A 16045-nucleotide genomic window follows, 5' to 3' on the forward strand; every position below is an offset into this window, starting at 1 on the left:
AGACATGGATAATGAATTGCCTAAAGTGATCTATGCTGTCATATAAGATGAAAAAGAAAAGAAAAAAAGACAAATTTGATTTTAACTAATATAACCAACAAAAAAAATCAAACTAAAAACAAAATATGAAGCTATACAAGTAAAAGTAATCTACAATATTGTAAAGTAAACCTGTCATAATATAGAATATATATTTTATCTAATATAGAATATTTTATCTAAATAACATATTAAAAAACTATTACATGCAATTAACAGAAAATATTTAATGTTACTTACCAAACTGCGCTTCAAAATTTGGAGGTGGGTTAGGAGGTGGAGTTGGTGGTGCATTAATATCTTTATCAAGGGCACGGCAAGCATGACTAGAAGCATGACTCGGAAATCTGACTTTAAATACTTCTAAACATAGTTTTGCTTGATCTTTCCATTCTAGTTCGTGTAAACATCTGGCAAGACTGTTAAAAAAAAGTAAAATCTATTACCAAAATAATATATATTTTGGAAAAAAACAAGGAATAATATCAAATCCAACACGTGTGCTTACATTCATTTATGATTTTTGCCAAAAATGGTCTTTGACAGTATGATTATAATTGTACAATTTAAACATCTGATTTAAACAGTATTCTAAGCTTGTAGGTTTATGGTCTCTATAATGATTATTACTATGAGATGTTGTCAAAAGATTTAATTAATGATTTTAAAGTGAATGTAGTATCATAAAATGCAAAAGGCATTCTGTGTGGGCCATCATCTATACTACTCTTGTGATTAAGTATATGTATGTTTATAGTACTTAAGATAAATGTTCAGTTGTTTTTTAGCTTCTTTTCAAAAACTTTCTGATGATGAAATAGGAGGATTTATAACAAATAATGAACATAAATTTGGTGAAATATGACGAGTACAGGATCCATGACATTGTTGACAATGATATTGAAATTATGAAACTTAATTCAACTAGTAGAAACAACAATTTATATGGAAAATAAATAAATAGTTATGTGTATATATATTTTTGGGGGGGGGGGGGAGGAGGGATTTCTTTGATAATTCAGAATTAAAAAAAAAAACATTTTAAATAAAATAAGTTTTGCAAATTTATTTTAAACTAACTAAAATAAAATTAAGTCTTTAGCAATTATAAACTTTAGTTGTAGTTTACCATATGCAGTTACACAATTACCTGTACACAGTATTAATTTTTATTTTCTTATTTTTAAATTTTACTTTACTTTATAAACAGCTGCAGCATAAGCAATATTTATTTTTGTACTATAGTACACATCAGAATATAACAATTTATGTAGAATGCTATTTATAGCTATTATTAACTATTTATTTAAAGCTATTTATTAACCTCCAGTCAAGAAATAAATTGAAAAAATCTACTGTAATAAAAGTTACATAAATACTTATATTATTTCTAGACATAGTCCCTATAGTTTGTCATATTATGAGACCAACTTGTCTATACACTCTCCAATAAACTGTGCAGCCAAAGTACCCATCCATTCATTGATTTTAAAATGTTGAATAGCCAGCCAATTATTCAATTTTGTGAAGAGATAATCAAACAGTGCTAGAATCAGGGCTGTAAGGGGTAATGGTAAAAAAATTAACTCGTGAGAAAAGGTTTTTACTTACAATTTTAGTTTACTAAAACAGATCTACTTCACTTTTCCACATAATTGCCATTCAGTTCTAAGCACTTACAACTTCTATACAGAAGAGTTAAAGAAACTGGTGCAGTTTCTTGTTGTTCACTGCTTGGGAATTGAACCAGTTGACAACAGCAGTTTTGAGTTCCTCGTCATTTTCAAACAGTTGTCTAACAAGCCACTTTTTCAAATGCAAGAAGAGGAAGTAGTCACTAAGTGCAAGGTCGGGACTACATGGGGTGCTCAAAAAGTTTCCAATGAAAATCTTGAATATTCTTATTGGTTAAGGCAGTGGTGTGAGGATGTGCATTATTGTGAAGGAGGATTACGCCGGACAACAGTCTCCTGTGGCGTCAATTTTAGATCACACGTCTCAGTTTGGTGAGCATTTCTCAGTATACATCAGCTATAATTGTTGATCCACGTTCCATGAAATCAACCAAAATGATGCCTTTTTACATCCCAAAAACAGTAGCCAACATTTTTCAACTTGAGTAAGGAGATTGCTTAAACTTTTTCGGTTTTGGGGAACTTGAATGATGCCACTGCATTGACTGTTGTTTCGATTCTGTGTCGGTGTAGGATATCCACGTCTCATCGCCTGTAACAATGTGGGAAAACAAATTATATCAATCTTGTCGATAGCAGTCTAAAAACACTCGTCCAGTGCACATTCTTTGCTCTTTGTGTGGTCAGTGTGGTTGGTAATATCAAAAAACTTTACTTATATAAGTTTTAGGCTCTTATCTAAGGAATAGTAGGAACTTTAAATGAATTCGATATTTTACTTAATAAGAAAGTTATAGCGAAGAAGCTTCCCCTATTACCACCCCAATGGTCCAATTTTGCTCATTAATGAACTTCAGCGAGATTTTGGATCATTATATTTTATGTATCAATTTGGAAGTGACTGGCACAAAATTACGATAGTTATCGTGTCCACAAGAAAGTTAAAAAAATATATATATATATATATATGTATATGTAAACCATTGAACTGATGGTGGTTTTAGGGGTCTGGAGGATATGAAATGCGAAGATATGTCAAAATTTTCTGGAAGTCAAATCATGGTACCCATTACAATAGGTAGGCTTCTACCTATTGAAATCTACCTAAAAGAAATTGCAAAACCTAACAACAGTTCTCCAGTAGATTTAATTTCAAAACAGTTAGCATTCAATCACTTTACTAAAATCTAACATCTAAATAAAGAATAGAGTGTAGTTTGCTACATTACAATAAACTAATATTGTTTAAAAATATATCAATCTAACCGAAAAAATGCTTTAACATGATTTGGATCAAGTTGTAATGCTACATGACAATCTCTTAAAGCAGCATACATATCACCAGCCCTGTAACAAACAAAATGAAGAAATTAAACAAAATAATAGGATTCATATATGTCACAATAAATGATCAATCCCTTTCTGTTACTTAAAACTAATTGGAATGTGTAATAATTTATGTACATTTTAACATGTTGAAAAATTCAGCAGCATCTTACCATATTGAAGTGAACAAGGTGCTACTTCAATCTTTCAGTGAAATTGCAGAGCCATTAAATTAGGATTTAAAGTTTTTATGTAACTAGTAAAACTAAAAATATTAAAGATTGTATTTATGACAAATTTGGAATTCATTTAAAAATCAATAAACTCCTTTCTTAATTATTCTCTGAAGAAGAGATTTCAGAAAATGTAATAACCCTAAAAACGTCATCAACCCCTATTGATCTACTTTGTGCTATTGTAAGTGCCTTCCCTTCTATAGAAATATTTTCTGATACAGAAATTTTCCTTCATGTTTTAAGATGACCACAGAGAAGCTTTTATGTAAGAAGGGTGGTCATCCTCATCTCATTATTGCACTCATTTTTAAAAATGTTGGAGAGATTAGCATACAAATTTATAAGAAAATATCTAGATGAATGTAAAACTCTTTTACCTAGTCGGTTTGGGTTTGGTTTTGCTACAGATGCCAGATGCCCTTGGATAATTTATTTCAGACATCTACTCTTCTCTTGACTGGGATCTAAAGGCAATAGAGGTTTTTCTTTGGCCTTACCAGCTTTAGATGCAATCTATCATCAGATTTTATTAAAGAAGCAAGTGCCCCTGGGGCACCATTCAGAAATTTGGGAGGGGGTGCGATGGGGTACCACGTAATATCTCGGCACCACTTGTCTGATTTTCATGATTCAAACAGAATGTGTATTAGCAGGTTGAGCACTAACTGTTTAACAGATCAGTTGTACACTCTTGATCGACTGGCTCTTGGTTATCTGAAAATTATATAATTTAGCCCTATGCTTTAATTGCATTCGCACATTGTAAAACGTACCAATCCGATCTTTTGCTAAATACACTCAAACCTGTAACTAGCACAGTTGTAAAATATAAACTTATAAAGATTAAAAAGTACAAAATAAAAAAATATATAAAAAACTTTTAAAAAAAAATTTTAGAACGGTATCTCAGAATGGATCTGACAACAAGCTATGATGGTGATATGTAAGATTATGCAAAAGTCTTAGCTTCAAATTAAAAATTTTTTGTTTTTGCTAATTTTTTCATATGCATGATGAATGGCCTAAAGAGTGGGGTGCTCATGTTTGGTGTTTTTAAAATTTTTTTTACTTATTTTTTATTTTACTTTTAGTATTTGAAAATAAGTAAGTTAAATATTTGTGTATTGTTTTATTCAGTGATAAATTTATTTTTATTTTTTTTATATAAATATAAGACTAAAAATAATTAAAAAATTTATGATGTGGATTTGTTTATTGATTGGAATAAACATTGGTATACAAAAATTAGTTAAATTAAAAAATTACAATATATATAAAAAAAATTATACCATTATACTTGTCATATACTGTCTTCCATGAGTAACATATTATAACCCAGTGCTAGCTAGGGAACCATCACCTAGATCAGATCTGTGTTCCAATTAGGCTTGGACAAGCTATACTTGATTAGTAGTTAATATACAGATATTTGTATTTTTAAGTTTTAACTTTTTGGTTTGTAATTCTATTTAACTCTAATTATTATAACTGAAATTATAATTTTATACATGTATTATTTACTATAAGTTAACAAAATAAGGTTTTCAGTGTACATCAATAAATAAATTGTAAAAATGAATAAACAGTAATGCTAATTATTTTTTTTTTTTATAATGTTAAACTATTTTCTGGCCTAGACATAATGATACACAATAAAAAGTCATATCATCTCGGTATACCCCCTACATCCCACACACCTAACAATTTGTTTTACATATTCCAAACATTACTTTCCTGCACCATTTTTTCCTTCTACCTGTACCTACAACATTAAAGCGACTATTCCAGGATGCCTTAATATGTGGCCTATAAATCTGTCTCTTCTTTTAACTATATTTTTCTAAATGCTTCTTTCTTCATCAATTTGCCGCAACAACTCTTCATTTGCACTTTATCCACCCATCTGATTTTTAACATTCTCCTATAACACTGCATTTCAAAAGCTTCTAATCTTTTCTTCTCAGGTACTCCAATCATCCAAGTTTCACTTCCATGTAAAGCTACACTCCAAACATATACTTTAAAAAATCTTTTCCTGACGTTTAAATTAATTTTTGATGTAAACTAATTACATTTCTGACTGAAGACTCGTTTTGCCTGTGCTATTCGGCATTTTATATTGCTCCTGCTTCGTCCATCTTTAGTAATTCTACTTCCCAAATAACAAAATTCTTCTACCTCCATAATCTTTTCTGTTTCTATTTTTAAACTCAGGGGTCCATCTTCGTTATTTCTACTACATTTCATTACTTCCATTTTGTTCTTGTTTATTTTCATGCGGTAGTTCTTGCGTAGGTCTTCATCCATGCCGTTCATTGTTCCTTCTAAATTCTTTTTACTCTTAGCTAGAATTACTATATCATCAGCAAATCGTAGTATCTTTATCTTTTCACCTTGTACTGTTACTCTTTTCTTTCTTTTTCCTGTTTAGCCTCAGGTAACTACTGTTTAGATAATTCTTCAAGAGGATGAATGAGGATGATAAGTATGAGTGTAAATGAAGTGTTAGTCTTGTACATTCTCAGTTCGACCATTCCTGAGATGTGTGGTTAAATTGAAACCCAACCACCAAAGAACACCGGTATCCACAATCTAGTATTCAAATCCATGTAAAAATATCTGGCTTTACTACGACTTGAACGCTGTAACTCTCGACTTCCAAATCAGCTGATTTGGGAAGCCGCGTTAACCACTAGACCAACCCGGTGGGTTTGTACTCTTACTGTGGATCTAAATTGTTCTTTAACATCATTGACTACTAGTTCTATGTAAAGATTAAAAAGTAACAGGAATACGGAACATCCTTGTCGGACTCCCTTTCTTATTACGGCTTTTTTTTTTTATGTTCTTCAATTATTACTGTTGCTGTTTTGTTCCTGTAAATGTTAGCAATCGTTCTTCTATCTCTGTATTTGAACCCTAATTTTTTTTAAATGCTGAACATTTTATTCCAGTCTACATTATCAAATGCCTTTTCTAGGTCTATAAATGACAAGTATGTTGGTTTGTTTTTCTTTAATCTTCCTTCTACTATTAATCTGAGGCCTAAAATTGCTTCCCTTGTCCCTATACATTTCCTGAAACCAAATTGGTCGTCTCCTAACACTTCTTCCACTCACCTCTCAATTCTTCTGTATAGAATTCTAGTTAAGATTTTTGATGCATGACTAGTTAAACTAATTGTTCTGTATTCTTCACATTTATCTGCCCCTGCTTTCTTTGGTATCATGACTATAACACTTTTTTTGAACTCTGACGGAAATTCCCCTTTTTCATAAATATTACACACCAGTTTGTATAATCTATCAATCGCTTCCTCACCTGCACTGCGCAATAATTCTACAGGTATTCCGTCTATTCCAGGAGCCTTTCTGCCTTTTAAATCTTTTAATGCTCTCTTAAATTCAAATCTCAGTATTGTTTCTCCCATTTCATCCTCCTCAACTTCCTCTTCTTCCTCTATAACACCATTTTCTAATTCATTTCCTCCGTATAACTCTTCAATATATTCCACCCATCTATCGACTTTACCTTTCGTATTACATATTGGTGTACCATCTTTGTTTAACACATTATTAGATTTTAATTTATGTACCCCAAAATTTTCCTTAACCTTCCTGTATGCTCTGTCTATTTTACCAATGTTCATTTTCTCTTTCCACTTCTGAACACTTTTCTTTAACCCACCTTCTTTCACTAGTTTGCACTTTCTGTTAATAGTATTTCTTAATTGACGATAGTTCCTTTAACTTTCTTCATCGTTAGCGTTCTTATATTTTCTGTGTTCATCCATCAGCTGCAATGTATCGTCTGAAATCCAAGGTTTTCTACCAGTTCTCTTTGTTCCGCCTAGGTTTGTTTCTGCTGATTTAAGAATTTCCTTTTTAACATTCTACCATTCTTCTTCTACATTTTATACCTTATCTTTTTTTACTCCAACCTCTTGCAATGTCCTCCTCTCAAAATCTGCTTTACCTCCTCTTCCTCAAGCTTCTCTAAATTCCACCGATTCATCTGACACCTTTTCTTCAGGTTTTTCAATCCCGATCCACATTTCATTATCACTAAATTATGGTCACTAACAATGTCTTAGTTGATTTCTAAATCTTTGCTTAACCATGATAAAATCTATCTGATACCTTGCAGTATCGCCTGGCTTTTTCCATGTGTATATTCTTCTATTATGATTTTTAAACTGGGTGTTAGCAATTACGAAATAATAATTCATGCAAAACTCTATAAATCGGTAGTTTTCCATTGCTTTCAGTTGCGCAGTATACAGAGGATTGGGTAATGCTGATATGGTCGTTTAAGTCATTCTGACCCTATGCCCTTAACAACTACTGATAGAGCTGCTACCCTCTTTCAGGAAACATTCCTTAGTCTGACTCTCAACAGATACCTCTCCGATATGGTTGCACCTTCAGTCCAGTTATTCTGTATCACTGAGCACTCAAGCCCCCTCACCAACGGCAAGGTCTCATGATTCATAGAGAGAGACCAATTAACTAAGAAGTAGAAATTAGACAAACATACAGTATACAACAAATAATTTAAAATTAATTTTTGACAAAGTCTTTATTAAAAGAGTCACAGAAAGTAATGTTTATTTTAGATTTTTTTGTAGATAAAAATAGTAATACCAGTAGAGTTCTGGGTAAGACAGTAAACAAGTCTGATCAGATACAGCTCTTTATGGGCTGGTCTCACTCAACTAATTATCAGCCAGATATAACAGTAAAATCTAAATTACAATAACTATATAAGTACATTTCTTGGCTGATATGGATTACTGCATACAAATAAGTTAAAAAAATTCCAAATGGTAACTTTGAAAGTGTATTTCCTTCAATGATGGTTTTTTTCATAATATATAATAGGGAATATAAAAATAGGTTGCATACAGTATGGCTTGTCAGACAAAGTATTGTACAAATTCAGTTTTGTTCAGCATTATTTCAAGCAATTACAAAATCTACACTCCTTTTCTACAATACTGATTGCAGCTGATATGTCTGCATTTTTTTACTACCTTGTACTAAGTAAAGGTCGTATTGTGATAGTGAAAAATTTTGATTTTCAGATTTCAAAGGAAATATCCATTCTGATTAGTTTTGGCATACATATACCTGACCAAATCAAAGGAGCAACAAGATATATGGCATGACAGAAGTGCTGTTACACAATATTATGAAAATATACTAACTTCCAAAAAATTATTGAAGTAAACGTCTGCATTCACACTTATATGTAAAATTATTTATATTAATTTCAATAATTAAATGTTTTAGTATACTTAATTCATATGGGAGAGATTTATATAAAAATAAATTGTGATAAAACATTAATTTCAAATAAATATATTATCAATTATTTGAATCTAAAAACAAAATTTTTTTCTTACCAATTTCTTTTCATGTAAGCAGCAGCTCTATTACCATATAATACAGCACAATTAGGATAACGACATATTGCTTCGTTATACAGACTAATAGCATGACTGAAAACTCCATTTTCAAAATACATATTTGCCTGAAAAAACATAAATATTCAAAATAATTTTAACCAGCAAAAATTTATTCTATTATTATTATAGGTATTCAAAAAGTAATGCAACCTTATGGGAAAATAAGGTTAAGTTACAAAGTAGCTGAAAGTGACCTCCAGTATGCAATTCACATATAATTGAATACAATGTTGCATGCTTATGTTGTAATGCTTGTTGAGGAATTGCAACAACACATAGTTCAATTTTGCTCTGCAATTTGGGAATGGTGTGAGGATGAGTTCTGTAAGCAGCATTCTTAAGGTATCCCCATAAGAAAAGGTCAGGAGGGGATAAATCAGGAGATGAGGGAGCCAAAACCCTTTGAAATCACTTTTCCATGAAAACACTGATCCAAGAAAGCCATAGTGTTGTTGGTTATATGAGTCAGCTTTGTCCTATTGAAACCACGAGTACCCTATCCGATCTGTAAGTACAGTGTTTACAAATTGTTGCACCACCTGTATATAGTGTTCACTGTTCACTATACCATGAAAGAATGATAAGATTTGCCTACATGACATTGCATATCAAACACCTACTTTTTGTCCATGCAACTAATCTGGATTTTCCATACACCATGTGTACTCATGTATCCATCAAAGTGGAACCATGCCTCATCAGACCGAAACCAGTTGTCAAGTTCTTCTCCATCTGGCGTAACATAAAACATGAACCACTGACAGAAAGCTACATGTTTTCCAATGCTTGCAGGTAACAACTCATGAACAACATGAATTCTGTACGGATACATCTTTAAACGCTTGTGTAATGCCTTCTGAACACTACCAATGGAGAGACCAGACTGACTAGATAGGTGTAGCACAGTCTTCTTGGGACTAACAGAATATGCAGCTTACAAGTCCATCAACTTTTCTGGTGTTAGCACTTTTGGTCGACCACTTTTGGCTGAATCTGTTACATTACCTATCTCTAGGAACTTGTCATACAGCCGTTTGATGGAGGACTTGCTTGATACATCCATTCCATACTTTTATGTGAAGGCAATCTAGGTCTGGCCATAACTGGCACATTTAATGTATTAGGAGAAAATTAATATTCTCTGCTGCATTATGTAACCCATTATTTCTCAATTAAACATGCAGCAAAAGGAAAGATTCTTTCATAAGGTTGCATCACTTTTTGAACACTCTGTACTATTATTATTATTATTAAAAAGTATAATTTTGCAAATTTACATAAGAAACTTATTGCAAATAAGAGAGTAACATAAATAAATGTAATACAATCTTGGAAATAACTGGATCTTTGGATTGAGGGTGCTATTAAGTAAATAATTTCTATTAGAATTAATACAAAAGTAAAAGCAAATATTCACTTTAAACAAGGAGTATAAACAGTTTTAAGCCTGTGCCATGTCTGCAAAAACAGGTTATATACCTGTTTCAACATTTTTTTGTTTCCAGTGTTGTTGTTTGACCACCGATCCTAAAATTATTACAATATAAACTTCTCTTTTAAACATAGCATGCGAAGAGTGGCTGTTCCAATGCCATCTTAAAACAGCAGTACAGTGAGACTCGCTAACTGAGCTTGGCAAACGGGTACTTACTGCCAATCAGTTGCAAAGCATGCTTACAAATATGATTCTAGTTATCCAGAAATTGTAAAGCATTTGAAATCCATTAAAACTTAAAATCCATTAAGAGAAAAGCTACACTTTTCTCTCATGATACTTTTCATGATTACTTTTCCATAATTTATACATTATTGAAGGTAAATAATTTACAGTAATAATGGTAAAGAGAAAAACAAACAATCTCTCAAAAACTTTCAAGGAAGACTACTCCTTCAGAAGAAATTTTTTAAACTCAGAGATTACAGCAATAAAAGTAAATGCAAGAACAAATAAAATGAAAATGTTCTGTGTCGGTGAGAATATAAATTCAGTTATATGTATTATAAAAAATTAATAAGTCTAAAATAAGGAAGAGTAACTTCTTAAGAAGAGAAAGTTTAATATAATGGATTACTTATGTAATTCTATCAGCTCATACATCTGTTAATCAGGAAACTATTTCTGCAAATACATTATCAGAATTTTTTAATCAATGAAGCAACAACTGTATGAAACTAGGAAAGAGTATACTAGGAACCGTAAAGGAGTTCTTAGTCAGCAGCAGATTATTTTATAGATTTAGAAGACAAAATGTTATGTAACATTAACAATACTAGATGAAGCTGCAAGTACATGTTTCAATTAATTAAGATTACTTTAACACATGTTAATTCTCAGCTCAGCTCATCTAAAAAGTCAGTTTTGCTTGAATAGGCCTCTGCTGGAAACATATGCCATCATGGGCATGTGTAGCCAAAAAAGAAAACAGTATTATGCTTTTAAGGCCCATAATATTACTGTTCATAAAAAAGGATGGTGAGTGGGTTTGTTTGTTGTATGTGGTCACATTTTTATTTTAGCTGCTATTGGCACAAAGCAGACAACAAATGATGGTGCACCATTCGGCTGCACGCAATGCACAGATTCATTTATCTAAAATTATATTTGTGTTTTGGGGATAAAAAAAGAAAACACTAGGATTAGAGCTGTGTTAAAAAATCACAAGTCAAGAAACAGCTAAAAATGTTTAGGATTTTGAAGCTTAGGTTGTAAAAGTTTTTGTTGTTGTTGTTGTATGCTAAATTCATGAACGTTATTTAGTTACTACTGACAAAAACATTTAACAAAATCATGTGTAATTAAACATAAACCATGTAACATTTTTGTGGTGAGCACACCTTTTTTCTACTGCTTAATAATAATGTTTTATGAGAAACAAATCAATAAAGAGATTTATCAAAATATTGCAATTCGATATGAATTTTTGGACAATTAAGTTCACAAAAATATTCAAACAACTTCTAGGAGAAAACACCATTAGACCACTCTATAGCAGGAATTTTCTGAACCTGCAGTAAACATGAAAAAAGAGGAATAAAAAATTAATTAAAAGTAATTAACTCTGGGTAAAGAGTATAGAATATTTTTGAACAATTACATATATGTAATGCAGATCATGCGCTACATTCTCATGTTAATTAACTACACAAGCAATACAATACTTACAGTAAGTTTCATATTTTCTATAACTTCTGGCAATTCTTGCTTTTTAGAACTAGGAGGAGGTTGAGGTGCCATATAACCATTGCTACCACTGTGAAATCCATTAAAACCATTGCTATAGCCATTTGATGTGCCACCAAATTCTGTAAAAAAAAGCTTAACAATTATTTCAATACAAATAAATAATTATAAAAATACTAATTATATGATACATCTACTATATATGATATGTAACTGTAACTAATTATTTAAAGTATGGAAAATTATTATGCACTTCAACTGTACTCTATCTTATAGATTTTACACATCTTGTTCACTTTGCATCAAAAGAAAGAATCAAAACAAAACCTATACAATTATAAGAAAGCAACTAATTAAAAACTGTTTATCTAAATACCACTACCAATATCATTTCATTTGTAAACACCATTTACAATATCTTTTAGTCTTTTTATACATATTATTAATATTCTGTGGTATTAAAAGTCTAACGTCATATTTTCCCTTACATTAGATTTGCTTTACCATCAATAGTCTATAGTACATCTGAACCATAAGTTACAGTATTGATCTAGCGACTAATGATGGGAATAATAATTATTATTAGTTTCTTTAAGATTATATTTTTATTTCTTACTGATTAACATTAGATCTATGTGATTGTTGTTCATATGAACTATATTGATTTTTTAATGGTACGTTGTAGTATGCAATTCTGTAGTCAAACCTATTTTCTATTCATGAAAAGTTTTAAGTAGAATAGATCTATAAAAATAGTTATGCAAATTTAGGGACAAGAATGTCTATTGTATAGACATAGAAGAATTATGCTTTGCATAGTTTAAAATTCGAGTGACAATAAGGAAATTTAATAATTACTATGTGATTAAGCCTAATTTACATGATTCTAATGCAACGGAAATGATTTTATAGGAGAGATAGAATACTCCTCTACTTCTGGACCATTTAAATATGAAAAAGCAATTAGTATGAATAAAAATCTTCCAAACAATAACCCTTTTATTTTTTTGCCAGTTTAGGGTGGCTTGAATGATACCGATAATAATGTGGGATACATCAACCAACTGTTGCAGAGGAAAGCCAGTCCAGTAATGCAAGTGCCAAAAGACATTTTTAAGAAAGAATTTAAAATAAAATTACCGAAACTGAAGACTTCTGATTCAACTACTGATTTATTTTTTATGAAATAATTAAAAACTGTTACACTGTTTATTCAAAGCAAGCAATGTATCAATATTAATAAAAAGTATTTTTCAAACTTTTACATCATTTCAAACTTACTGTGTTTTAAAAGTGACAGTATTATTTATATTTTAGAAGTGTAATATTATTGTAGTTTATTAAAAAGGTAAGTTCAGTTATAAAGAATTTTAAAGTGAAAATCTAAGTGCATTTTAAATCATCATCATATAAGTATGCCTGATATATTAATTTATTGTTATTATAAATGTATGAATATTATTTTATTTAAAATATTTGGTTTCATTTATCAGGATTATTTTGGTTGTTTGATACTATAAATGAGTTTTAAACCAAAAAATTCAGCTTTTATGTAACTATCATTGCATAATGTAAAATTCCTTATTAGCTGGCTAATGCAGTTCATTACTTGCAATTTCAAATGTTATCTTCAATCATTTAAAATATAAAACAAATAACAAATGTAAACTGTTTTAAATTTTTAATGAATTTAATTCATAATAAGTCTGTATATAACAGAGAAATAAGTTTATTTTAAGCCAATTTTATGCAATAAGCACCTCAGCTGTACATTGAGTATTTTATATAACCACCAGAAACCACAGTTTTTGGTTAGTTCACAGGTAGAACTAGCCCCAACAGTCCACATAACTATCTGATATAATGAATTAATATATTTACATATCATTAATAGAGGACCATTGGGTGCAGTTCACAGTAGCCAAAACTTATAAAACATCCAAGGGGTAAAGAGATGAAGGGTAGGAGGAAAAGGTTAAAAAGTAAGAATGCAACGACTTACCCAAAAAAACAAACAAACCCATATAAGTGCTTCAAGACTCTTCCAATTAGTGAGTAGCCATCCTATTCTCAGGAAATCAGAGTATCTTAAATCGGGATGGTAGTATCAAATTACTGATCAATGACTTCATTAACCATCTCAAAAACACTGTAAAAAGTGTCTGTCCCCCAGATACTGATAATGTAAAGCCATAAGAACAGATATAGACCTTCAGATGAACAGATATAGACCTACAGACCCCAGATATAGGCCTTCTTATCTTCTAAGTGCTTAATAAATGTACACATATAATCTTTACTAAAATTAAATTATACCGATCTGAGCTACTTAAAACAAAATATACCTTTAGGTAAAGCAGATTTAGGCACATCAAATGATTTAGGTTTACATTTTTTTGAAGTATCAAAAAGATATATTTGTTCTCCACCAAGATTAACCAGTAAATCAACACCATTCGATCCAAAAGTGACATAAGTTGCAGCTAAACTACGATATTTCTTTTGCATATCTTGTTTGATTGGTAAGTGACCTGTAAATTAAAAAATTAAATAATTTAAACAGATTTTTGATATGATAATATGTAAAAAAAATCTATATATACAAATATCTAATAATTTAATATATAATTATTATTATTATTTTTATCTAATATTTATAAAAATTCATATAAGGAAAGATAATTTGCTACTTCACAGATAACAAAAAACTACTCTACCATTTTGCTTTAAGGATTGATTAATGGAGGTCATGGAAAAACACTGATTAGAGCAGCATTATTAAGTGTAAAATTAAGTGAACAAAGTTGAGAAGTGTTTATTCAAATTATTACACATAAAATTATTACACAGAATAATAATAATAAAAACTCTTGTGCAGGAATTTATAAATTCCACTGATTCATCTGACACCTTTTCTTCAGGTTTTTCAACCCCAATCTACAATTCATTATCACTAAATTATGATCGTTATCAATGTCTGCTCCAGGATATGTTTTGCTGTCAAAGAGTTGATATTTCTAAATCTTTGTTTAACCGTGATATAATCTATCTGACACCTTGCAGTATCACCAGGCTTTTTCCATGTGTATATTCTACTCTTATGATTTTTAAACTGGGTGTTGGCAATTATGAATAACTCAATATTATATTATATATATATAAGAAAACCCCAATTTAAGTGAATGGTATTTTTATATCTCAAAATATAAAGAAAATTCATTTTCACTCCCTACTCCCATCACATGACGAAAGTAATACTTTCTTCAATAAAAACCAATAATAATAAAATTATATGAAGAGATTTAATACAAATATGTAAACTAATAAAATTTATTACAAAATAAGAAAATTATTGTGAAGCGTTATTTAAACTGTTAAATATTTTAGTACGTACATATTTAAATATATATTCAATAAGTATGCAGAAAATCAAATTTTATATAATTAGTACTATTTAAAAATTTAAAGGAGAACAGTATTGATTTTGTTAAAGGACTCTTTCAATTCAATTTTAAATCAATTGAACAGAAGATTTTTTTTAGATAGTTAGGCAAGATAATTAATTGAAAATAAAATCTGAAACAAAGTACTATCCTCAGACTCAAATGCAAAAACAAGGAACAAATGAGAAAAATTGGTCAAAATGAATTACAGACACGAAATAAATATATGTTAGCCCAATTTAATAACCTGAAAATTAGTAATTTTTTTTTTTTTTTTTAGTAGTAATCATGTAATATTATATTACAAAAGGGAGTATTACATAGTAAATATCTCTCTCTAATAATGGTGCAAAATCTAGCAACAGACTAAGATGTTTCAAATAATCAGTTATCAATTATTTAGGTTTTCAGAGAAGTTATACTTATATTTCATTATTAACTGCTGTTTTACCAACTTAATAGATTTGCTACTTAAAGTAATAATTAATACAAAATTTCTTTACCAGCTACATAGTACTGAACACAACCAGGGAGAAGATTATCTTCAACTTCTAACTCATCGTGGACATCGCCTAAAACTGGATGAGGTATGGGAAGAGGACGAGAAAATGTTGAAGAATTTGATTCCTGAAATACACGTATATATATTAGAATTTAATAAAAGGTCACAATAAACTTGAAAACATTTATAACTTATATACAGATGCACAGAAAAATCA

The 16045-nt window shown here is 30.2% G+C and overlaps 1 protein-coding gene across 4 annotated transcripts in view; it reads right to left on the reverse strand.

Annotated features, from left to right (window-relative positions):
• The window catches only part of LOC142328420 (WD and tetratricopeptide repeats protein 1-like), a 56024-nt gene that overhangs the window by 22031 nt on the left and 17948 nt on the right, over positions 1 to 16045 (reverse strand). For all 4 annotated transcript variants that reach the window (XM_075372137.1, XM_075372140.1, XM_075372136.1 and 1 more), the window contains exons 7-12: positions 15830 to 15953; positions 14229 to 14414; positions 11866 to 12005; positions 8640 to 8767; positions 2940 to 3020; positions 280 to 458 (exon numbers count right to left, since the gene is read on the reverse strand). In XM_075372137.1, coding sequence (XP_075228252.1) covers positions 280 to 458; positions 2940 to 3020; positions 8640 to 8767; positions 11866 to 12005; positions 14229 to 14414; positions 15830 to 15953 — 838 coding nt within the window. The remainder of the gene's footprint in view (positions 1 to 279; positions 459 to 2939; positions 3021 to 8639; positions 8768 to 11865; positions 12006 to 14228; positions 14415 to 15829; positions 15954 to 16045) is intronic.

This window comes from Lycorma delicatula, chromosome 7, assembly GCF_047948215.1.
Source record: "Lycorma delicatula isolate Av1 chromosome 7, ASM4794821v1, whole genome shotgun sequence".
NCBI lineage: Eukaryota > Metazoa > Arthropoda > Insecta > Hemiptera > Fulgoridae > Lycorma > Lycorma delicatula.